Genomic DNA, 26,308 nt, shown 5'->3' with positions numbered 1-26,308 from the left:
GCCCATCAGAATGGGGACTGCAGAGCAAATGCCATCAGATGATCTGAGCAAGTGAGTCGGTCCACACACTTAAAGAGGAAAATCATAACTTCCAGGACTTTGGGTAGAAAGGGAGGAAGTATTTTGGTCCCCTGGACTAGGATAAACATGAGCCAAATACAACCACTAGATCTTTTCAATATAATTTGGGGGATGGGCTGCAACATGGCACCTTCCACCTTCTAGAATCACAGGTGGCATTCCGCATGCTGATGCTCCAGCTCCCATAGGCCAATGTGACAAATGATCAGCATTGATGGGAGCTGTCCTCAAGCAACATCTGGAGGACCCTGGGGTCCCCATTGCTGCTCTAGATTTTGCTCTGAGCCTAAGAAGGGAAGGCAACCCCACCTCCCTCCCAAGACTGAGTACAATCAGACATTGTGTTGGGAGAATATTCCTTTCCAACAAGGTCATGCATTAGGTCTAAACTGAAGGGCTCACTCCCACACCTTGTTCCCAACTTAGTGATATATAGAGCAACAATGTATAAGCTAATACAGTGGTACATCGGGTTAAGAGCTTAATTCGCTCTGGAGGTCCATTCTTAACCTGAAACTGTTCTTAACCCGAGGTCCTATTTCTGGGTTAGCGGAGTCTGTAACCTGAAGCGTCTGTAACCTGAGGTACCACTGTAATACAGACAAGGCTGCCTCTGAGCACCAGCAGAGAGCATTAATTGCCTCCAACTTCCCAAACACCAGGCACAACTTCTGGGTGAAATGGCTGGCTTGAGGGGGTCTCAACCATTTTTTAAAAAAAGTTAATAATGATATACAGTACCCAGGAAGCAGGGACTTTCATGAACTTTTTCCCCATCTCTTGTGTGGAAGTGTGTGGAACTGGACGCAGGGAGATTGGCGAGAAAGAAGAGGAGGCAACAGGATGTGGGGATAAACATGCAACTCACTCCGGCAGTTTTCTGTGTGTTTTGACTGGAAATTGTTTGCAGAGAAGGGAGAGGCGGCGCTCTGCACTTTGCCTATTAAGAATCGGAAAGTGGGGGGGGGGAGTAGTTGTGCTGTCCGCACAACCAAGATAATCTGCCTGCTAATAATTATAATTGTGGCGGGAGGTGAATAATCATCATCGAAGGTAAATTATTTCTCCTTAAAAGCAGCCACAGGCTCGTGACTGAGCAGGCGCGGGGGGAGGTGGAGAGAGGAGAGAGAGGTTTTTGGCATCTGATTCGTGATCTCGTTAATTTTTCCCCCCTTCCGCGATTGACCAATCCTGGGAAGGGAGGGAGGGGGGAGGAGGGCTGGTCCCTGATTTTGAATCTGATTGGGCGAGAGGAAATTTTGGGAAGGGGCTTAGGCAGCCAAGGTCTCTTTGATGGCGCTGGGAAGGGGGAAAAGGAAGAGAGGGGGCCGGACTGGAATTGATTAAGTTGGGAGGAGAAAGAGGAGAAGGCTGGGCGAAGCGCAGCTCAGCCCGGGGGCCCTCCTTTGAAACGGACTAATTGGGGAGCGAAGACACAAAGGGACGCGAAAGGCGCTCGGAGAGACGCACAGCAAGGAAGTTTCCCGCTGGGTGAGTGGAGTTGCTCCCCTGGATCTCCCAGGCGGATCCCCCCCTCTTCACCCCCCCCCGCAGAAAACCAACTCGGAAACTTTTGCCAGGACCCGTGTCCCCCGAGGGAGTGACAGATCCCAGCTCGTCCTGGGGAGGAGACGAGGCGATCGGGTGTCGGTGAGAACCGAGGGGGGGAGAGAGCCACCATGCGCCTTGCCGACGCGTCCTTGGCTCGCTGCCTGGCGCCGCCGCTGTTACTGCTGCTGCTGCTGGGCTCCTGCCGGGCCCAGTTCCATGGGGAGAAGGGCATTTCGATCCCCGACCACGGCTTCTGCCAGCCGATCTCCATCCCTCTGTGCACCGACATTGCCTACAACCAGACGATCATGCCCAACTTGCTGGGGCACACGAGCCAAGAGGACGCGGGTTTGGAGGTGCACCAGTTCTACCCGCTGGTGAAGGTGCAGTGCTCGCCGGAGCTCAAGTTCTTCCTGTGCTCCATGTACGCGCCCGTCTGCACCGTCCTGGAGCAGGCCATCCCGCCGTGCCGCTCCATCTGCGAGCGGGCGCGCCAGGGCTGCGAGGCGCTTATGAACAAGTTCGGCTTCCAGTGGCCCGAGCGGCTGCGCTGCGAGAACTTCCCCCGCCACGGCGCGGAGCAGATCTGCGTGGGGCAGAACCACTCGGAGGAAGGCGGCTCGCCGGCGCTGCTCACCAGCGCCACCCCCATCGCCGGCCAAGGCACGGCGGGCCACCCCCGCTACGCCACCCTGGAGCACCCCTTCCACTGCCCGCGAGTGCTCAAGGTGCCCAGCTACCTCAACTACAAGTTCCTGGGCGAGAAGGACTGTGCTGCGCCCTGCGAGCCGGCCAAGCCCGATGGGCACATGTTCTTCAACCAAGAGGAGATCCGCTTCGCCCGCATCTGGATCCTCATCTGGTCAGTGCTGTGCTGCGCCTCCACCTTCTTCACCGTCACCACCTACCTGGTGGACATGCAGCGCTTCCGCTACCCAGAGAGGCCCATCATCTTCCTCTCGGGCTGCTACACCATGGTGTCCGTGGCGTACATCGCCGGCTTCGTGCTGGAGGAGCGGGTGGTGTGCAACGAGCGCTTCCAGGACGACGGCTACCGCACGGTGGTGCAGGGCACCAAGAAGGAAGGCTGCACCATCCTCTTCATGATGCTCTACTTCTTCAGCATGGCCAGCTCCATCTGGTGGGTCATCCTCTCCCTCACCTGGTTCCTGGCGGCTGGCATGAAGTGGGGCCACGAGGCCATTGAGGCCAACTCTCAGTACTTCCACTTGGCCGCCTGGGCCGTGCCGGCCGTCAAGACCATCACCATCCTGGCCATGGGGCAGATTGACGGCGACCTGCTCAGCGGCGTGTGCTTCGTGGGCCTCAACAACATCGACCCCCTGCGCGGCTTCGTGCTGGCGCCGCTCTTCGTCTACCTCTTCATCGGCACCTCCTTCCTGCTGGCGGGCTTCGTCTCCCTCTTCCGCATCCGGACCATCATGAAGCACGGAGGCACCAAGACGGAGAAGCTGGAGCGCCTGATGGTGCGCATTGGGGTCTTCAGTGTGCTCTACACCGTCCCAGCCACCATCGTCATCGCCTGCTACTTCTACGAACAGGCCTTCCGCGAGCACTGGGAGCGCAGCTGGATCAGCCAGAACTGCAAGAGCTTGGCCATCCCCTGCCCGCTCCAGTACACCCCGCGGATGAACCCCGACTTCACCGTCTACATGATCAAGTATCTCATGACGCTCATCGTGGGCATCACCTCGGGGTTCTGGATCTGGTCGGGCAAAACCCTGCACTCCTGGAGGAAATTCTATACCAGGCTAACTAACAGCAAACACGGGGAGACGACCGTTTGAAAAGGGGGATATCGAGAGGTGGGGGAAGGAGAGAGAGACTTGGTTTGCCGACCCCAAACTTTGAAACAATTGTGGGGGAAAAACAGGGGGCCCCCACCCCGGATGTGCTCTGTGGGGGGTATGAGTTTTTTTTTTTTTTGCAGGGAGAGGGAGCCTCTCTCTGGAATTTGGGAAGTCCTGTTGCACAGAGCCGAGACCTTCCTTTTGACAATCTCGAGAGAAAACATGGAGGCACGGGAGGAAAAGAACGAGGGAGAGAGACCGAAGTATTTAAAACTGTCTCCTTTTAATTAAAACTTTTTTTTTTGCTTTAGGTTTTTATTAACTATTAAAGGGTGTCTTTTGTAATTAAAATTGTAAATAGCATTTGTAAATTTAATTATATATTTCTATTTAAAAAAAAGAGCAAGAGAGAATGCCAGCAAGGACCCAGAAACATAGGGAGAGGGTCAAAGAAAGGAAATGGTCACCCATATTCTCCCCCCCCCCTTTCTTTGGGTACTATATATATTTCCCCCCTTTGCCTTTGCCATACCATCATCACCCCTCCCTCTCCATGGAGCCACGAGGACTGCCTGCTGTTTGGGTTGGCCCCTTAATAGGACATTCTCGCTTAAACTTTTCTGAAGAGCCAGGCTTGGAATTGCTCCTCCACCCCCTGCAAAAACACATCGCCCACCAACTCCCCTTTAGAGACTACAGTTTTTTGGGTACGGATCCAGGAAGACTTCTCCCATCTCTCTCATTTTTTCCTCTCCGCTTCTGAAGGTTTGCAAGTAACTTTCTGCATCTATGAAAACACAGTGCCAGTGGGGGTGGGATGTGAGTCCTTTGCTGAAAATTGGGCCCTGGCTGTGCGGATCTCCTTATGGTGATTTCTGCTAAAGAAAGAAATCTGCTGCAAGAAAAGGGTTCCCCTCTCCCTCCTGCCTTAAGCTGCAGAGTTCTTTTTTTCTGTTGCATTTGTACATTTCTATTCCCCCCCTCCCTTTAGATGTTTTGTACAAAAGGTGTCTTTTTAAAAACTACATTTCCTGCATTAAACAGACTTGTTCTTTGCAAATTCAGTTTTGAGTTTTTTTCAGAAACAGCAGCAGCTTCAAAAGCAATCTGTTGGCGAGATGTCCCTCAGTCAAATTCTATAAAGCAGTTAAATGCTGCAATGCATACTTCACAGACCAGCACACAATGCCTGCTTGCCAAAGGGATGGATCTGTTTTTTTCTTAAAGAAAGAACCTTTTTAGAAAGGGACACTGGAAAGTGCTTGATGACATTTTATAAAGTTTTCAAGGAAAATCCCCCAATATATATATTTTGACAAGGCATTTATTTAACTTTTGAGAACTGGTACCCTACGTTACCAGAAATTCGGCAGAGAGAGAAATTTATATTTTGACTCAATTTTTTGTCTTTTTTTTTTTGGTGGGGGTATGCTATTACTCCTTCCCCACCTCCCTTGCCAGCTCTCAAAAAAAGTCAAAAATATTCGGACAGGTTCTTAAGTGGCTTTATGAGGAAGTATCAGGTTTGTGTTTTTTGTTCAGTAAAAGAGTGGTGTGTCTGGTGGAAATGTTGTAGCATTCACGGCATTAACTAATTTGTTTGGAAGTAAGTTCTGCTGATTTTTTTGATAGAATGGATTTCCAAAAATGTTTGTGAGACCACAGCCCAAGGCTTCCACTGAAATCTATGTGCGTTGATGCACGTGTTAGAATTCGTAATCAAACAGCACTTTCTAGAAAAAAAGGATGACCATGTGCAGATAATCATATGTGACAATTGCCTACACATGCATTTTGCTGAATGTTATGTAACCTCTTGAAAGATTTAATTGCCACCTCATTGTTCTCTTTCCCGCTCCAAGTAAATCTATTAGGGGTTCCAGTGCCCTTTGTCATAACAGTGAAAACATACATATAACAGCAGCCCAATCTTTTGAGCTTTTTGCTCAAAAATAAGTCCCACTAAGTCTAGTGGTTCTTGCACCGAAGTAAACTGCAGCCTAAATTTCAGTTCTCTCAAGCGGAAAATTAATTCCTGTATCTTAAAACAGTTAACGTCTTTTTTAAAAGCTTCTAATGAATTACTTAAATGTCTTTGCCTCCCGCCAACCATTATACCTCTTTTAAATTTCTAAATGGCATTCTGTTGATTTGGCAACAATCAAAATTCAGTCCTAGCTACACACATATACACAAAAGCTCATTTTTGTATTTAAAGTAAGCTCCTAAAAAGGCTTTATAGAAGTCACTCTGATCCTAACCAGAAATCAGCTAGAAAATTCCACCCATGCTTGTGAGATGATAACACCGCTAGTAATATATTTCTTTAAAGCAGAAGCAGTACACTAAAGGGTAAAACTTGGAAGTGGGGAGGAGAATCCCACTGTCACTAGCACGAATATTCAGAAAAGTGGAGGGGGGGCATGAAATAAAACTTCCCACCTTCAATTCAGTTTAATTTGTCAGTGGCAGGAGGGAGCACATACATCATCCCCACCCAAATCCTTTTCCAGCTTTTTGTGGTAGAATTGTGACTCTTGAAAAGAGGACTCGTGTTGTTGCTGTTTTCTTGTGTCACTTAGTTGGCTTTTTAAAAGGTAATGGATAGAAATAAATAGTTTTGCATTTTCTTTTGCACCAAAATGTTCCTGGAGGAAGCAACTTACTGGTCCTGCGGATTATGGGACTGGTGTGTATACCAAAAAGGGGGGGCAGAGAGAGAGAGAGAGTTGTATAGCATTGCAGCAAGGAATGGGGTGGGAAAGAAAGAGAGAGAAAGAGTGTACAACTTTGCATTCCACATTTTAAGCCTCCTTAACAGAACGAGGATGGAAAAGAGAGCCTCCAGAACGCACCCACCCACCCCCAGACACACGCATCCTCTTCCATCAGAGAAGCGAGTGTGGTATAAAGCCAAAAGTCAGAGGGCCACTAAAGCAAACCAGATGGACGTTTGGAAGGCTGCAAACATGTGTCCAGTATCAAAGCAATCCAGCTAGATAGAGGAGGAGCAAATTCCATCTGGTCTAATTTAAAAAAAGAAGTTGAATGGGATTTTCCTCTTGGTGTTTGAATGCGGCCTGCCAGGGAGCATGCCAGCCCTGCTACCACCCCCTTGTCGCCAGTTAAGAGTGGCTCTTTTGCTACTCCCACTGGATTTTTTTTCCACGACAACTGGTGATTTGGGAAGTTCCAAAAAAAAAAAAAGAGAGAGAGAGAGAAATGGAGTTCTTTCTACTGACTCCGAAATTTACAAGAGGGGGAAAATGGACTTAGAGCTTTTGGCGACAAATGGCCTTTTAAACTTTCTCTTTTCTCAAACCGAAGAAGTGTGTGAACTTTCTCTCTCTGCCACCCCCCCACCCCCCCGCCACTTTATTTATGTGACCCAGTTTTGGAATTCCTCCTTCCATTCCAGGTGACTTCAGTGACACAAGAGCACAACTCTCTAGTCGGCCACAGCGTCATCACCAACTGCTACCCCATGGGATTGAGCCCTTAGTTCTGCTGCCAGGGCCTCTTTCTGTTTTGTTTTTGTTTTGTTTGGTAAGAATCGCATTTGCCGAAAGTTTTTCTGCATGGCTCATATTCCAGCATTCTCTCCCTCCCCCCGCTCCGCTCCAACTCTCAGACCTGTCTTATGAATCTTGCAAAAGCACCGACAGATGGATCTCATTAGTTTCCTCTTTTTTGGCAAAGGTACCTCAGCAGCTCGCCCCACACAAGAAGGGACTACACCCAAACTTTTTGCGCCCCGCTTTCCGAGCTCTGTGGACAGAACGACGTGCAACGTGGACCCGAGGCGGGGAGTGGAGAGCGGCCTTCCTCTGCCAAGGAATGCCGAGGCCATGAGTTTAACTCTCTCCCTCTCTCCCCATTTTGCTCTTAATTTAATCCTTCTGGTTTTGTAAGCCTAGAAAAACAAGACCATCTAATGTCAAGACAGTTTATATCAGGCGGGTGCCTCTGTGTGTATGTTTTAACAAAAGGCCTGAAAACTTTTCTTTTCTCCCCCCCCCCTTTCCACCCACCTCTTCCCCTTTTCCCCTGGCCTCTTGCTAAGTGCATACATAACTTGGAGCTCAGCAGAAACCCCTTCCCAACCTCTCCTTGCTCATCCTAACCATTTTTTTGCTTGCAATTCCAATTTGGGGGAGCAGGGTGGGGGTGCTGAATCTGTTGGAAATAAAAGTTTGCTACCCTACACTCAGAAAGGGCATAGCCTTTGCCAGATTCCCCACCTTGCTTAAAAAACCCATTTCACATTCTCCCTCTGTCTCTCTCTCTCTCTGTGGAATGATCACTCCCTCCCATGCCCCCAAAAGGAGTTGCACAGGACATTTGTGTGTTCCCACTTAAAGTTGACACACGGGCTTTGAAATGGAGATTTGTCCCTCAGCAGAGCAGCAGCCTGCTTAACGCATTAAGAATCCCAGCTGCCAGGGGGAAGGGAGAAAAGGGGAGAGGTTTGATCTGCACTGGGTGGATTCCTCTCTTCTCTCTTCCTCCAACCCCCCCCCCCAAATGTAAGACAAGAGTGTGGGGCTGTTTGTGCAATAAACTGCTACAGACCTGGAGCTATTTGGAAGAGGGGGCGGCGGTGGAATATGAAATTCCTTTGCAGCAGACGGGAAGGCTGTCCAGTCGTGCAGACAAAAAAGCCCTTCTTTAAATGACTCACAGTTGCAAAGAGTCAACCAGAGCTGTTTAACGAAAGAACACGAAGGAGGGGTTGGCGAGCAACTGGATTCCCAGCCAGGCTTCTGTTCCAACTCCCATCAAGATGGGCTTTCTGGTTATTGGAGCAGTTGTCGTGCCTTAAATGTGCCTCCATATCCTCTGCAATGCCTTTATCCTGCAAAGCCTCCTCTGCATGCAGACCCTTATGAGGCTCTTTATAGGGTACTGTGCAGTTTTGCAAAAAAAACTCAGGCAGGGAACTAACAGAGGGAGGGGGGAGAGAGAAATCCCATTTCCCAAAAATCCTAGTACTGTCCAGAATGTGACTCACTGCAACTAACAGCAAGCTGCACTAAATTTCTCCTATAGAGTCTGGATCCAGGGGTGAAGCCCTTTGATCAGTCTTCAGTGCTGGGGTTCCACCATGGAATGTATCTTAATCCCTCAAACGCCCAAACCCTTTATACTGCCAATCGATCGCTGCCAGTGAGGGCCTCCTGCAGATACCACCTTATCAGGAGGTCCTTTAATGTTGTGGTCTATTAGGTGCCTACATAAAAACTTTCCTCTTTGAACAACAAGCCTTTTAAACCAAGATATTTCCCTGTCTGCAAGTACATTGGAATCATTCTTGAAAATGTTCTTTAATACGTTCTCATTGTTTTATCGCTTGATGTTTGCCATCCTGGCCAGCTTTGGAAGGAAGGATGCAATATACATTTAACAAATAAGTAATATGGGATAAAGACAGGCATAATATAAAAAGGTAACTCAAGAGAATGTCGCTGTACCTGGGTTTCAATGGAAATTACCAATGTGCATAGCAGTGAATTGAAGTTTGGCTCAGTGTCAGATTTGGCCCTTTCCCCTATGCTTCAGGTGGTATGTCCATACTTTAAAAAAATAATAATTAAAAACATCACATGAATATTCATGTGTGTAGGCTTGTATGAGCATTCATTGCCTTAATTATGCAATGACAACAACAAAGAAACTTATTTTTACATGTGCGAAACTGCTTGAGGGTGTTGGGTAGGGGGTGGTTTCCTGGTGGCGTCACAGCAGGGGGCAGGGAAGAGGACAGGACAGAAACAGCATCATGCAAGCAGCTGGCTTCAGTTTCCAACCTGTTCAGAGCTTGGCCCTGGAGAGGAACAGATACGTTTTGACTGAAGGCTGAATGTTACTTCCTTCGACACCCAAAGAAGAGTACCTTCTCACTCACAACATTGAGTAACCATAACCAGTCTCCAAATCTAGGATTGTAAAGGAGGGATAGGAAGATCTCAGGCTTGCAGAATCTACTTGGTTTTTTTTACTAGAATGCCAAGATCCACCAAGTTGGGTGCAAAAGACATAGAATTGAATAATTCTCTGTCCGAGGGTTTATTCTGAGCACCTAATTGAAACCGAGTTCATAGTTCTTTCACACAAAAATCTGCTATTTACTGTGCACATCCAAACTTCCCTGATTACTTCTTTCCCAATCTATCCCTCCCTGCCCTACTCTCTTCATTTAAGCAGTATAATTACTAGTAAGGCAAGGTAAAGGACCCCTGGACGGTTAAGTCCAGTCAAAAGTGACTATGGGGTGTGGCGCTCATCTCGCTTCAGGCCAAGGGAGCCACCATTTGTCCACAAACAGCTTTCCAGGTCATGTGGCCAGCATGACTAAACCGCTTCTGGCACAACGGGGCACCATGACAGAAGCCAGAGCACACAGAAACGCCGCTTAGCTTCTTGCCGCAGCAGTACCTATCTGCACTGGTGTGCTTTTGAACTGCTAGGCTGCCAGAAGCTGGGACAGAGTGACGGGAGCTCACCACTATCACATTCCTATAATTACCGTACTAGTAGATCTTGGTCTACCTTCTACCACCACCACCCAGGTCCCCACCAACCCAAGCTTAAAGGAAGATATAAGCATCCATGCTTTTTCTATAGAAACTGACTTCTGGTATAGTTTTCTACAGTACTTACAAGCTCCTTTGATCCCCAAAGCCCCATCCCTTCAAAAAGTTAAGACAAGAAAGCTACATGGGGCATTTTAATGCCTGTGTTTGTTTGGGAAAGGTGTGTTGACAAATTAACGGGGGCAATTCCTGTCCTATCAAGTTACATTTACAGGTTGGAATTGGATGATTCCTAAAAGCCTTTGCTGGGAGTGGCTGGAATTAACATGGGTCCAGCAATAACCCTGCACTAGTAAAATAATGGTTCTAGATTACTATAATGTGCTGTTCATGGGGCCACTGTCACGCCTCATTTGGAAGATGCAGATAGTGCAGCATGCAGCTGCTTACTGGGGCCCTCAGCTTTGCACATAACTCTACACAGATGTTGGAAGATCTGCACTAGCTGCCTTTTAGGTTCTGAGCCGGATTTAATTTTTTGTGGTTCATGTTTTAAACCCTAAACTACTTAAGATGTTTATTCTTATATTAAGTGGTATATCATTTTTAGAAATGAATGAATATCTGCCAAAACAAGGAGGAAAACTGGGAAGATTGAGAGGGAATATTGGGAGGGAGGGAAGGAAGGAAGGAAGGAAGGAAGGAAGCAAGCAAGCAAGCAAGCAAGCAAGCAAGCCTAGTCAGAATTCTGGGTTCACAGGCTGGTCCTACCTGCTATGTACTGATTTATTGATTATAAGATTAATGACCATGGCTTTCTAATCTATATGACATCTTACAATAGTTCAAATCACAATAATAAAATACAACAACAATTAAAACGTAACAGAGGATGGCAGATGAAACATGTCCTTCAGTAAAAGTACTTTAATCTGACAAATGAAAAGCCTGCTAAAATGAAAATATAGTCACAACTGATGGAAGGCAACCAGAAAGGAGGCCAACTCTGGTGCCAACACTGAGAAAGCCCTAGCCCTCGTCCCAACCAAACTTGTGCTGACCATGGATGAGACACAGTGAAGGGCTCCACTACTTGATCTTAATGAATAGGCAAGGATAATGTTTACATCTGCCACAGGGAACCTCAGACGACTGGACTCTACCCTCACAGCCGTAATGGAGGCCTGGATTCTAATCCTTCAGCCAATCACAGCACATGAACAACATGATATGAGACATAGCCGAGGAACACCATTGCCATATTGATCTATTCTCTTGCTTATGAACTTCAGAGCACAACAGGCGGTAACTTGGCAGGGAGTTCACTGCTGAGAGGGCACACTGCACAAAAGTCCCAAGGTTCACAATGAAATCATTGCCAACACTTGTCTTCTCAGCAACCTTTCAGGTACTCTACCTCAGGACTTTGGATGCCCAACAGGAATCACAACTCTGCAGCTACAACTGGAGCTGCAAGGCTTTTGGAAAGAAAGGGAGGGGAGACCACACTTCAAAGCTTCCATCCCTTTCCCCAACACCTCCAAATCTTCCCCCCAAAAAGGGGTGGGAGTCCCGAGATCGCAAAACACCCAGGGCCACAGAGTGTCTCCCATTCCCTACAAAGAAAGGGCATATACTGTTTTATCCACCCTCCCTTACTCCACTCATGGTAGCAGTAACCCCCTTAAGGAGAGGACACAGATAAATATGTACCATACAAAACAGGGGTTGAGTGGATCACGGGCAATATTGTGTCTCGGGAAAATAACCAGCAGATACTGGCAACTTTCCTGAATGGGGATGGGACAGCACAACCCGATGGGATGAAGGAAGCTGAACTAAATGAAAGGCGTCCTGGGGGCAGGCCAGGCCACTCCCTTTAACTCAAGTTCATGGGCCACAAATATGCTCCTTTTTGCCTTCCGAAGTTATTCTTACCAGCTTAACCCCTCAAAAGGGACTCTTGGCTTTGCAAAGGTCACATTCAGATCTCTCCAGGAGTGCATCTCCTGTTTCATCTACCCTTTGCTTTTCCCACTGAGCTACCCCCTGAGCTTGCTTTTGTAGCTACCGTTCTTCTTATGCAAGTAGTGGCTTTCTCGCAGCCTCCACCTCCACTCTCCTGCAAAATGCTGGCCCCAAAACACACAAAGGCAGCAATACACATGTTTTGTGGGCAGGGCTGTTGAGTTTGTCTGCATAGAGGCATTGTTCTTACTACAGGGCTCCAAGGACGCCTCCAAGTTCTTCATATAGCCCTTCAACTACTATGACACGGAGACTTTTGCAGGAGATGGCACAGTAGTTTCATTTTGGCTTCCTCCTTGGGTGTTGTGTGGAGGGTATTGTGTGCATTGGATTAAGAGTGATGTCATGGCATGGTGGATGCCTGGCATAGCAAGAGCAGAAGATCACCCAGGACTTTTCACTGCAAGCATCAGGTTTTTGTCAACCTGTACATTGTAATATTACCTAGATTACTGTTAAAGGTAAAGGTAAAGGGACCCCTGACCGTTAGGTCCAGTCGCGGATGACTCTGGGGTTGCGCGCTCATCTCGCTCTGTAGGCCAAGGGACCCGGCGTTTGTCTGCGGACAGCTTCCGGGTCATGTGGCCAACATGACTAAGCCGCTTCTGGCAAACCAGAGAAGTGCACGGAAACACTTTTTACCTTCCCGCTGGAGTGGTACCTATTTATCTACTTGTACTTTGACATGCTTTCGAACTGCTACATGGGCAGGAGCTGGGACCGAGCAAAGGGAGCTCACCCCATTGCGGGGATTCGAACCGCCAACCTTCTGATCGGCAAGCCCTAGGCTCTGTGGTTTAGACCACAGTGCCACCTGTGTCCCTACAGTGCCACCCATGTCCTTACTGTTACTGTTACCCTCTTATAAATCTTAGCTTGATCACTTCAACCTCACCTCTTGTACAGAATTGTATTTTAAGCCAGCAATGGACCACTTGCCAATTATATCATATTCCTAGGGATTTATATGCAGAGCAACTGAGCTTTTGCAAGCAGCTCTGATAGTAGCGCTTGAAAACACTGTTCTGCAGAGGTTTTGCAAAGTGTTCTGGGTTGCTCTAAAGGTCGTTTTTTTCTGCAGAGTCCATTTTATTAATCTCATTCCTAGCCATATTGCTCAGGACAACACAATTAAATGTCAAAGACTCATCAGCAAAGGTGAACAGTCCTACACCAAGAACCATTTCAGAAATATCACATAAGATGGAGGCTATGAGTAATCTTTCAGCAATGTTAGAAATTGTGGCAGTTCAATAGTATCAATACTGAAATGCTTGGTCTTTGCTCCCTGTGTCCCCAGTCCCTTGTGACATTTTGTATGGTCTGCAAATCACAAAAGACAGAAATTTTGTATTTTTTAAAAGCTGGGATTCTGGGCATTGTGAATCCAGAAAACAGGAGATCAACCATAATAGTGTACCCACAGGCTAGAAAAAAAACAGACAGGAGAACTGCTCTTGCTTTGAGGGGGAGATGGTTAGCAGAGGGACATCTGTCTCCTCTGCTTTGCCATTCAGTCTTTCTAAATCACTTGGATTTTGCCAGATTCAGTGACTGATTCCACTGAAATTTGCTAAGCAATGTTATAACAAACCCGACTTCGCAAATGCTGAGCTTAGTTGAACAAAGTCAAACATTTTGCCAGGTAGCTTCTCTGCAAGTACACAGGCACCTCCCCAGTTGTGCATGATCAGCACATGTGTGACTGCTTACATGTGTGCCATTTTCAGCACCAAAATGGGGTGGGGGCAGAACAGGGACAGAAAGAGATGGAACCAACTTGTGAAGGAACCCCCGTGTAAGTGGGGATCCTCCTGGATAAAAATATGCTTTAGGAAATTCAGGGGCAAAACTAGGCTTTATTTCACTTGGGTCAAAGACCCAGTTTGGCATGCCCCCTCCCATGCGCATTTACGTACACAAAGACACACACAGAGGCTGGGAGCCTCAATGGCGCCCCTCTGGGGGCTTCACCTGGGGGAAACAACCTGCCTAGCCCATAGCTACAGCACTTGCAAGGCACCATTTCTGGTAAACTTTGCTAGGCCTGAGCTGCTGAATCATTCAAATTAGTCTCAAAAGCTAACCAGGAGACATACACATGTATGAATAATAAAGACCCTAAGTCACAATTTATCCTTAAAGCATTACAATGAGCAATATCTTAATGATTTTCCTTTAGCATAGAAATACAAGTGGAATGATTGCAAATAGAGAGTTTGGTCTGGCAGCACCAAACTTCCCCACATCCCCCTGCCATGGATGACCCCTTAGGAAACTGAGGGCTCTCTTAATCCTTTGGGGGATTTTCCTGAAGTCAAAGCCACAAGGGACTACCTCAGAAGATAGACTCATAGAATGGAAGGCACCCTGAGGATCATCTAGCCCAACCCTCTGACTGAATCAGCGCAGAATCAGCGCAGAACTGGAATAATATGATATATCCTGTTGGTTCCAGGCACATCTAACTGCCACATTCTAGACAGGGGGCCTAATCTGTGGCTCCCCAAATGTTGTTCAGCTACAACTTCCATCACTCCTGACAGTTGGTCATACTGGCTCAGGCTATTGGGAGTTGTAGCTCAGCAACACCTGGAAGGCCGCAAATTAACCATCCCTATTCAGCAGAAGTTTCTATACTGTCTTCATGCCCCAGTGTAGAATGAATTACAGTAATGTATGGATAGGGAACCCCCAGATGTTCCCTTCAGCCCCAGTCAGCATGGCCGATCGTCAGGGACGATGGGAGTTAGTATTATTTATTACATTTCTATCCCACCTTTTGTGCCAGGAGCTCAAGGTGGCAAACATGATGTTCCCTATGTTATTCTCACCATCACAGGAAGGGGCTAGGTTTGGGTTAGTTCACCCAGGGATTTTCATGGCTGAAGGGGGACAGAAGTTGCTCCTGGCCACCACTGCCACCTGCATGTCCATAAACAAGGATGGAGTATCCCTAAACTGTTGTGATGGCCTGGGATTTGGACTCGGATGCTGAAGCTGAGGGATCCCAGCCTGCACAGGATTCCCCGCCTCCAGAACCAGCTGAGCCGGGGCTGGGGCATGAGCCTGAAGGGTCCTCACCTGTGCTGGATCCTCAGGTGCAGGCACCAGCTGAGTCTGCTCTGGCTCCTGAGGTGATGGAGGACCCATTGCCTGCAGGTGTTCCATTTTCAGCCCCATCAGAGGAAGCAGAGGTTGCCTCTGGGTCTGGGTAACCCTTCAGCCTCTCCTGAGCTGCAGAGGCTGAGGGCAGGGAGGTGGAGGGAACTAAGTTCCCGCAGGAGGAGTGCTCGCCTCCAGGCCAGGAGAGGCGGGTCACCAGAGGATCGGGGCCGCCCTATGCCTCGGGGCAGATAAAAGCCGTCCAGCCCCAGTCCCAAGTTGCGGGAGCAACATTGTTGGTTGCTAGTTCTTGTCTGAAACCTGTCCTGCTTTCCTGCCTGAACTCCTGACCCACCCTGGCTCCCTGTTTGCAAGCCTGTTCCTGACTTCACCCAGCTCCCTGCCCTGCACCCAGCTTCAGCTACTTTGGACTGCCTCCACATTGCACCTTTGACCATGGACAGGACTTGGACCTCGCTTCTTGGGTAACCCACGGAACCAGCACAACTGTGAGGCTGTTTCTTCAAGGGAAGGGCAAACCCGTTTAGAACAGGTTGAATATCTTCCCCAGTTCCTCTGAACCACCCAAACAACAGCTGCTTTCATGACATCCAAGTTACGTTTCACTTAGTTCAACCTCTTCCGTTTCAAAATGGCCTCCAGGCACCAGTTCAGAACTTCCACTGTCTCATCCCACCCCATGCCAGATTAGATCATGCAAGAGCTCTAGTGTTGGGTGCGACTCTTATGTTGATGGCAACACAGCCCAGATCTCCATATGACCTCAACTGGAAGTTTCATGTAGATTTCAACAAGTGATGGGGACAGGATGGAGTCTTCTGGAGATGTATGTGTCAAAGGCCATGGGCTAGAGCAGAGTCCCCCAGCACCACCTTCAGAAATTTGCACTTTAGGAAGGATTGTAGCCCCCCCAAAACTCAAGCCTGCCAGGTGACCCAGAAGGATACCACAGCACACCTTCCCATTTATCTCCTGGTGTAAGTAATTTTTATTTATATAAGTATTTGTATACTGCCATTCATTTAAAAAAATCAAAGTGATTTACAACAATCTACAATAAAAACTATGTATAAATGTAAAAACAGAAATCAGCTAACTTCTACAGGAATGTATTTTCTTAATTGCCTGCATAAGCTTGGAGGAATAGAAGAGTTTTCAGCAGGCATTTAAAGATTGAAACCGAAGGCACCGACCGAATCTCTATTGGCAGAGCATTCCACAGGACTGGACCGATGACACTAAAGGCTCAGTTTCTTGTTGCTGTCAGATGAGCCTTGCTAACTCAGCAGACAACCAACAAAATTTGTGAAGATGATCTCAGTGACTGAGTCGAAATATACCGTAAGGGTTAGGTGATCCCTATGGTACCCTGGACCTAAGGGCTTGAGAAATACTTGAATCGTGCTTGGTAGTAGTTGGGCAGCCAGTGTGGATATTTTAACAATGGTGTCATATGTGCAGATTTGTGCCCCCAACAACAATCTGGCCCCCACATTCAGTACCAGATGGAGGTTCTGAATCAGGTTCAAGGGCAGCCCCCCACAGAGCACATTGCAGTAATCCAGCCTTGAGGTTGCTAACGCATGGAGTGCAGTGGTCAGGCTTTGCCTGTCTAGGAATGGCTGTAGCTGACCAAACCACAGAGGACACTTGGGCCTCTATGACATAGATGCATCCAAGAGTAGTCCCAAGCTATGCATCTGCTCTTTCAGAGGGAGTGTGACAGGTAACTTTCCCATCTTCCAGAAATGGGAACCACCAACCCAAAGAGCCTCCACCTCCCAGATTCCAAGCACAGTTTATTGGTGCTTATCTAGTCATCTACCAGCGTGATCTGTTGGCCTGTACTGTTGGCAGCCCCTAGCCACACACCAAGCCCTGAGCTGAGGTGAAGTTCTACATGCTTACCTAGAAAGGCCTTGATCCAGCAGTGGCAGGGAGGCACACCATGGGTGTAGGGCTTTGATGTGTGGCTTTAATTTTTTCTTCAGAGGGGCAAGTCAAAAAAGAGGGCAAGCAGCCAGGCACAAATGCCTGCCTGCCTCTTCTTTGCCAGACGGAGGCAAGGTGGCTTTGCTTTGATGTGAACTAATTACCCCTGCTCTGTTGTTTCAGCTGGCTCAGTTTGGCTCAGTTCTGGGAGAAGTCAATTAAAGGGCCCAGCCTAACTGCCACCCACCCCCTTGCACCATGTCACCCATCCCCCCCCCCCGCCACCTCCATCGCCCAACTCAACATGTTCCCAAGGCCTGCCAAGCAGCCGGAAAGGTCCCATTCGTTCCATGTTTGGCCATTCTGGCACAAGCCAGGTGCTGGAAATGAAGAGGGGCAAGATGAGGGGAAATCCAGCTGGTTTGGAGTTCAGCTGACTGGATGTTTCTGCTAATGTATGCTAATTGCAACCTTGGCGGAGGGCATGCAGGGGGTGTTTGTAATTTTCAAGGGAGTATGTGTGTGTGTATATATATGTATAAGCAATCAAGGTATTCAGCTGAATGCCGCGGCCCCCAAAGTGCAGTAGAGCAGAAAGCACTGGACAATGCAAACATCACCAAGGTTTTAAAATCTACCCTTTAGAACCCTTCCAGTCCCTCTGGCCGTGGGAAGAAGTGGGCTGCGGATTATCTGTTTCTCTTAAAGAAAAGTGCCTGGAAAGCATTTAGGAAGGAAAGAGGTTGCTAGCATCTCCAGTATACCGCTACAATCCAAAGTAGGAGAGAGACAGGTTTTGGCTCTTATAACTCTACCTCCTCCACTCACATTCATCCTGGCTCTTCAGAGTTCCCCTGCTAGCCGCAGTGCTCCAGGCACACCATAAATCAGGCCTGAGGCCTGCCCTGGATGCATCACACCAATAATAGCACTGCTGTTCAATGCAATTTCTGAAAGAGGGAGATTGTGAAGCCTGTGTTGAAACTGGGGATAAGACAGAAGACCACAGAGAAAGTGACATCCTCACCTGCCGTGTTTTTTTCCTGCCTTCCATTGAACCAGGGGTGTGGAATCCCCTTCTGCCCAAGGACACCCAAGACTGCCTGTCAGTGGTCTGTGGAGCCAGAGGGGAACATGGGTAGGACTAGAGGGAAAAGTGGGTGCAGCAATGGATATGGCTCTTTCCTTTGTATAGTAGGCTACATTTCTGCCATAGAAAAAGCCAGATGTTTCTATACAAACACACACACACACACACACACACACACACACACACACACACATACACGTACACCACACTTCTTCCTCCAGGCAAGCAACAGGCATCATTATGCTTCAAGGATGCACTGCAACCCAGCAATGACTCTTGAGGATGTTCAGTGAGAGAGCTAATGAAGGAGCCAGTGAGTGTTGTGCCCTGAGGGAAAGGGGCATGGCTTGGGGATAGAAAATGCCTGTGAAGAGAGCAGAAAGGACTGGAAGAAGCCACATTTGGCTCCTGCGCCTGAGCTTTCTATGCCCTGCGTGAAACCTTCCTGTCCAAGTGAAAACCTGATGCTCGGCTTTAGTCACTATTTATAATATAGGGATAGTCATCATGTTAACTCGCTTCTTTGTGAGACGTCTTCAGGAGAAGAAAAGGCTCAGGAGTAAACCCTACACAAGTGGAATCCTTAAGATGATTGAATGGTGCCTTGTACACCTCCTTTTGGCAACTCCTGCAGCCAAGTTGGTGCCAAACGTATTGCTCTGCTTTCCTTTGGACCCCATCAGCGAAGCCCAGAGAAGGGTCTGGTCACCTGGAAAGCCCAGGACCTCCATACACACTGCCCAGGCTTGAACCCCAGTGGAGGTTACTTCGGTGCTGCTAATGTAGCCAAAACAACACAGGAGGCAGCATTCACTAGTTATGAGTCTCTGCCGCCACAGCAAACACTGTGATTCTCCAGCAGCTTGACTTCACCCCCGGAGGCGCAATCCATTGTCTCTCAAGACAGAGGGATGCCAACAATAATCATCATGACCAATCTTAAATGGTTGTTGGAAGGATTGACAAGAAAATAATGTATGTGTGTGGATTGTTTTGAACACCCAAAAACACTATAGAAATACTATTAGTATTATTATTATACAAATGCAACAGTGCAAATGTGTTGTGGGCCATGATGTTGAGTTCATCTGCATGGAGGCATTGATCTTGCAGCGGGGCTCATATCTTTCTCTGGGGATCTTTATCTGAGTTGTCCAAACAGGCCTCTAACTGCTTTGCCATGGCGCTGTAGTTTCATTTTGGCTGCCTCCTTGGGTGTTGAGTGTGAGTATGTGTGTGCGCGTGCACAATGGGGAAGAGTGATGTCATGACACGGTGACTGCCTGGCATAGCAAGAGCAGGAGATCACCCAATATTTTCCATTGCCATGCTTTAAACAGCAAAGTAGTTCATAATGGTATGATTCAAGGCTGACCAATAGATTTAAATCCTTATAATTCTGACACACATTTCTTTTCCAGTGTCTACAAATGGGCTAACTAGGAGCAAATTAAAGAAATGTTGGGGAAATTGAGCTGTCACTCTGGTCTCTGGTCTTGGAAGCAGAAATTGCAGGGTTATAGATATGAGAGCTCTGCAGCAATTCAGATTTAGAAAAGTTAACTACAGAGGGGTCCTTCAAAGCTTGCAGAGCAAATGACCTTGCAACATGCTTAGCTTTTTATGAGCTGTTAATTGCCAATAGCATTATTTAGAACATCTTAATGAAGATGGTTCTGACCATAAACAAACAGGTAATTGGGACAGAGGAGACAAGGCAGGAGCAGCGGGAACAAATTGGTTCAAAACTGCTACCTCCAATTTCAGCTAGATAGCTTGACAGGTCTGGATGTGGGCAGATGCATTTATCTGTAATCCTGCATACCTGTGAGTAAAATACATGCAAGTGAATGAGCCCACAAGCATAGCTAAGAACCAACCTTGTAAACTATTAGAAAGCTGAACTAGGGGTTTGGGTTCAAGCCTCACCATACGTAAAACGGGAAAAGCACCATCACCCTGAATCAACGGGGGCATTTCAAGACAACCTGTTTACTGAACATTTATCCTGATTAATTTGCATTGAGATTAGATGATGTTGTCAACTTAATGAGCATTCGTTCTTCCTTGTTTGTGGGGAGGTTAGATGCTGTTGTATCCAAAGCAAGTGTTATCTCACATTTTCCAGTGCACTTATCCAAAAACACCTTCCTTATTGCCCAAAGTTCAAGCTTTTGGGAAAGCAAGTTTGTTACACAAGACCTCCCAACCAACTATAACTGTGTAACCAGAATTAGCCAGTGTGCGATTGAAAGTTACTAAAAAAGAGCACATGGAAGTACCCAAAAGTTGTGGAGAGAATGTGCACACACAAAGGTTGCAACTGATAAATGGAAAGGGGTCTATAAACAAGCAATACTTTAGTAACCACCTCTCTCAGACACCCTTGACTTTATCTTCCAGGTAACGATTCTGAAGAGCAAAGGCCCCCACATAGCCATTCTTGATGTCTGCCCCACAGCTGTGGAGCCTCATTCCCCTGGAAGCTTCAATACAGCTGTTATTTGGGCTGGCTTTTAACATCAAGAGTAACGGTTGTTGAACAATTTCAATCTATTTTCATACAGTGCATTTTGAATCAGATAGGATTTAAGTGGGACTCCCCCCTGCACCCTTGAGACTAGGAAGGGAGTAACAAAAAGACATCCTGCTGCTCTACAGAGTGTGAAGACACTCTGATTGTCAGCAGAGATACATAGAGAAATCTGGCGTCTCCAAGGAAAAGGTCATGACCGATAACAAAAGGGCAAGAGGCCAGTTCTGCCCCACAGCCAGAGATCCTATTTCCAGGGATGGGGGAACTTGAAACAAGCCTGTTTGCTGCCCTCCCATCACCTAGGAATAATCAGGACAGGGGGCGGCTGTGTCAACAAATTATCAACCCCAGGACTAGGGAGGGTAATAAAGAATGAAACAGGCTGGACAGCAGAGAGGTACAATCTGCAGTCTGCGGTCCCCCACAAAGCCTGAAATAACTTGTCTGCTCAGCCTCAGATGATGGGAGGTTTAGTTATCTGACTAAAGCACACACAAAGAATGGCATAGACCAGGACTCATCTGAAGGGAAGATTCCCTACCAGACCATGTTTCAAATACCAGAGCTCTCCAGCCCCAGACTGCATTTAAGTGGGATATCAATGTCCACCTGCAATATGGCGTAGAGTCTAATGAGATGGGCTTACATCTGCGGCTGGGAGTGTTTGGGCTTATCCACACTTACCTTTTGCTCTTCTCTTTCCAGGCTCAGGCCCACAGTTTAAAGTTCAGTGTTCGAGCATTTTGTTTTTCGGTTTTTGCCCTGGAGCTTTCACTGCAAAAACCTGCTCTTTAGTGCTCAGTCAGAGCAAACATCGATTCAGGTTTTCCATGGATTGCTGCTTGCTCTGGGTGAGCTTTAAAGAGCAGGTTTTCACAAAAAAAGCTCTGGAGAGAAAGAAAAGGGTGCGCAGACATGGAGCTTTAAAGAGTGGACTATGTCTGGAAAAAGCAGAGGAAAGGTAAGTGTAGATAAGCCCTTTGTTTCAGTTGCTGGGCTGTATACTCATTTCCATTTACTTTGAATCTAGGGCACTCCCACCACCGGTCTGGGAAGTGGTGTACCCATCATGTCAGACACAATTCATACCTACTCTGTCATTTCTTAGGAAAAACTGCATTTTGAGGCACCCCCCCCAAGAAAACCCCCAGCTTCAATCCAAATGAAGAAAAAGACAAACCTGGCTGCATTTTAAGTTGGTGATGCACTTTAGGAAGGCTGCCTCAAGGATGATCTAGTCCCAATCCTGCAATGATGCAGGAAACCCGCAGCTAGAGCATTCAATATCCCCATAGACAGTGGCTCATGCTGTCAGAAGGTTCTCCCTAACATTTTAATCTATAGTCCCTTTTCTTGAATTTTGAACCCATTGGACCAGATCCTACCCTCTGAAGCATCAGAAAACAAATGTGCTCCATCATCTACGTGAAATCCCTTCAGATATTTGAGAAACGATATCACAGTACCTCCAATGCAGTTCTAATGCATTTAACATTCATTTTGAACTAAAGGACAGCACGCCAGCAAAGGGATATGAAACACTAACAGGGAGACTGTGTGGATTGCATACACACCAGACCTTTAAAGCACATTCAAAGCGAGTTCTGGGCCCTGTAGTTTACCCCTCACAGAGTTACAGTTCTCAGCAATCCTTAACAAGTGACAGTGCCCAGAATTATTTGAAGGAAAGAATGCACTTCAAAGGTGCTATAAGGTGTTATGATGATATACTTTATGGCATGCAGCCCATAAATCAGATGATAGGGTACATAGCATGGGGGTGACACAACTGAACAGATACACAAACAACCTCCACGGGTGTAGAGAACCAAAGCACAGTTGTTCTAGCCTGCATAGGTTGGTAATGACCTGCGCAGATTGTGCTGCAGCTATTTACTTCTCTATGGATCATCTCAACTCTTAAGGAATAAATTATCACAACAGCTTTATAGCCATTTCTCTCTCCCTCCCCCCCCCCCCCGCAGCCCTGGGCCTATTTTCATGCAGCCCTCTATGAGCAATCAGTTCAGACCTCTGGCAAGAATAATCTGTTCTGCCCCTGACAGGCTTCTTGGGAGTGAGGGCCCAAACCATCTCCCTTGGTGAGGGGAAATTTTGGCCCTCCAGATGTGACTGAACTACAACTTCCATCAGCCCTAGCAAGCATGGTCAATGGGCAGAGATGATGGCAGTTGTAGTTCAGCAACATCTGGAGAGTCAAAGGTTCCCCAAACCTGGGATAGGGTCTCTGTGCTTGAGATCAGGTGGTTGGCAGGACTAGTGCAGTATATTTAGCTGCCTGAAGGAAAAGACAAGATGGTTCCCCTACCCACTATCAATTCCACATGCAGAAACCAACTGGCCTGGCAGCTGACTATTACTTCAATGATATTGATGGGAAATCATCCTCCACTACACCTGAGAGCATTAAGGTAAAAGGTAAAGGACCCCTGGACGGTTAAGTCCAGTCAAAGGCAACAATGGGACTGAGGTGCTCACCTCGAGTTCAGACCGAGGGAGCCAGCATTTGTCTGCAGACAGCTTTCCGGGTCAAGTGGCCAGCATGACTAAACCACTTCTGGCACAACGGAACACCACGACGGAAACCAGAGCACACAGAAACGCCATTTTCTTTCCCGACGCAGCAGTACCTATTTATCTACTTGCACTGGCATGGTTTTGAACTGCTAGGTTGGCAGGAGCTGGGAGCTCACTCAGTCGCGGGGATTCGAACCGCCAACCTTCTGATCAGCAAGCCCAAGAGGTTCAGTGGTTTAGACCACAGCGCCACCCACTTAGGGGATGCAAGGCACCCGTATGGCACCCAGAAGGGAACAGGGCAGGATGGTGGTGACTGCCACAGCTGTCCTACTACCAGCCATCATCTTCTGCCTGAAGTAGCCACCTCAATCTGTCTAATGGTAGAGCTGGTCCTGGTGGCTGGAGAAGGTGACCTGTTGGTTCCTTTTCCAATGTAACATTTCGCAAATTTCCTTTTCTCTCTTTCTAGGCTTCTCTCCTACCCCAGCATCCCTTTCTTTCCTCCAGCTACCCTCCCTCTCCCTTAATTACTTTCCCCCACTTTCCACTGTACCCCCTTAGTGCCAAGCCAGCTATGACAAGAACAACAGCAAGGGAGAAGGAAGGAGGGAAAAGGCCTATAGAACAAAGCCCTTGTGAGAGGGGGGCGATTTCCTCTCTTCAAACAACTCCAGATGCTGAGACACACACTGAGCCAACAGCTGAGGCTTGAAATGGATGGAAGTGTGTGCGTTGTGGGGGGGGGGCGGTTGGAGAGAGGGGGAGGATGCATGCGTAAAAATAAAAGAATAATGAGAGCAGGAAAAGGAAATAAATGCAACTACAAACTAAACGAAATGAGAGTGGGGGAAAGTTTAGCAAGGGGGTAAAAAACAAAGCTATCAAGCAAAGGGAACCAGAAAAACAAAAGAAGCAGATCAAGAAAAGAGAAAGAGAGCAAGGCAGCAAAGGGGGGGGGCTGCCGAGGGGGGGAACATAAGCAGCAATTAGGCAAGGGAGAGAGAGAGAGAGAGAGAAACGTGGTTCTATGTATAGAAAGGAGTGATTGATGAGTGCCCAGCATTGGAATATGTGTCTACATTCCACAACATTTTCCTGAGGCTAGGAGAAGCCCGGAGGGAAGAAGGGAGGAGGCTGTGGTGTAGCTCTCCGAGAAACATTTACAGTATGAGCGAAGTCTGGACTGCAAGATGAACTGCAAGCAGGCACACATAGCTTGCACACCATACCCAACTGCAAAACCACACGGTACAGAGCGGAGCACACCATGGAAACACCTAAAGCTCCCAGGGACACATGTGAGCCATAGAGCACAAAAAGTTGCGTGGATGTGACAAGAATCCTGCTGAACCTCAAACTTCTTTGTTATTCTTACTGCATTTTTCGTATTAAATTGCAAGCCACTCTGGCCTGAAGCTGGTGGTGTATAAACGTAAGCTCACTAATGAAAGCTAAAGCGACTCTACAGAAAGCCCAAATTTTCTGTGCCAACAAGCCACATTCTGCATTTGTTAGCAACCGAGCCAAGAAAACCAAAACTGGTTACCTAAACATTTGTCTTAGGTTGTGTACACACCATATATTTGGAGCACATGACTTCTCCTAAAGAATCCTGGGAACTGTGGTTTGTTACGAGTGCTATATCTTTGTGAGGGGTAAAGTTCCCAGGATTCTTTGGAAGAAGTCACACACTTTAATTGTATGATGTATATGCAGATTTAGAATCATTATTCAAAGATAGGATAGGCAACCCTGTACATTTTAGATGCCGCTGTTATACTGTAGCTTACATCACTGTATTTAGGTTTCTATGCTCACCCAGCAGCAACATCAAAAGTAAAAAAGGTAAAGGATCCCTGGGTGGTTAAGTCCAGTCAAATGTGACTATGGGGTTGCAGCGCTCATTTCGCTTTTAGGCTGAGGGAGCCGGCGTTTGTCCGCAGACAGCTTTCAGGGTCATGTGGCCAGCAGGACTAAACCGCTATTGGTGCAATGGAACACCGTGACGGAAGCCAGAGCACACAGAAATGCCGTTTGCTTTCCCATCACAGCAGTACCTTTTTATTTACTTGTGCTGGCATGCTTTTGAACTGCTAGGTTGGCAGGAGCTGGGACAACAGTAGTGGCAGCAGGGAGAAAGAGGAAAGTAAGAGCAGCATGCGCGCGCACACACACACACACACACACACACACACACACACACACAACTTCAGAGCTCCATGGAAATAGGCACCACTGCTGCTGAAACAGAACTGGCGTTATGGGGATGTAGAGTATGTGCAAAGGAGAGCAGCCAAAATTTGGACTCCATCACCAAAACTTTGATAACATTCAGATTAACATTCAGAGGGGAGAACCATTCCGGAGAAAGGGACATGACTTTCTTTCTCCACCTCCCCTTTCCTCGGCTGGGGATGAGGTCATCAAACTGTCTGCATGCAGAAACAAAGACTCTGGAGAAAGGCAGAGAACTTCCATGAATATACCCAGCCAAATGCAAATATTAAAAAACCTTATTCCAAAGAAAACTGGACTCAGGTTAAGTGCTTCACCCCTGAAACTTGACCACTTGGAGAATTGAGGAGAGTCCAACTAAACTACTGAGTGTGTTTTGCTTGTTACATCCTGTGGTCTCCACCATGCAGGACGATCTGTGTCAGGCGGCCACCTTCATCCCACCCAAAATGTTTTCTGCTTGGGGGTTCAGCAGGTAATGTGAGCATCTACCCCTTGCCTCTTCACCCTCCTTACCTCTTTGCTTCCCTCTCCTCCTCCACCCCTAGCTAGCTTCCACACATTTCTCGGCAGTCAGTAAGAATCTATTTGAAAGCTGCTCAAGTCCCTGGACGAATTCCAGAAGAGACATGGAGATTTGCTGGCTGTGAGTAGCTCTGAAAGGGAAGGTGGGGGATGGGTGGGAGAAGGGGAGCAGCAAGGTAAATGGAGCCAAACCTCGTGGCTGAGGTAGTTTATAGGCCAGGCTTCCCTTTCTACCATCTATTGAAGGATGGAGAGGAGGGGCTGTGGCTCAGTGGAAGAGCACAAGCTTTGCATGCAAAAACCTCCCAGGTTCAATTCC

The 26,308-nt window shown here is 47.5% G+C and overlaps 1 protein-coding gene and 1 long non-coding RNA gene across 6 annotated transcripts in view; one reads left to right on the top strand and one right to left on the bottom strand.

Moving 5' to 3' along the window:
- The window catches only part of LOC128400820 (uncharacterized), a 68,373-nt gene that overhangs the window by 5,094 nt on the left and 36,971 nt on the right, over nt 1-26,308 (bottom strand). The gene's annotated exons all lie outside the window — the stretch shown is intronic.
- Nucleotides 1,372-3,514, top strand: FZD2 (frizzled class receptor 2). Its single transcript, XM_053363397.1, has one exon. The coding sequence runs from the start codon at nt 1,761-1,763 to the stop codon at nt 3,438-3,440; it is 1,680 nt and encodes a 559-aa protein (XP_053219372.1). The 5' UTR covers nt 1,372-1,760; the 3' UTR covers nt 3,441-3,514.

The sequence above is a fragment of the Podarcis raffonei genome, chromosome 13, assembly GCF_027172205.1.
Source record: "Podarcis raffonei isolate rPodRaf1 chromosome 13, rPodRaf1.pri, whole genome shotgun sequence".
Classification (NCBI taxonomy): Eukaryota; Metazoa; Chordata; class Lepidosauria; order Squamata; family Lacertidae; genus Podarcis; species Podarcis raffonei.
This window is presented reverse-complemented; position numbering and strand designations above follow the sequence as displayed.

What these genes read in the sequence shown, in the direction of transcription:
- FZD2 (XM_053363397.1), top strand. Translation starts at nt 1,761, where the DNA reads ATGCGCCTTGCCGACGCGTCCTTGGCTCGCTGCCTGGCGCCGCCGCTG.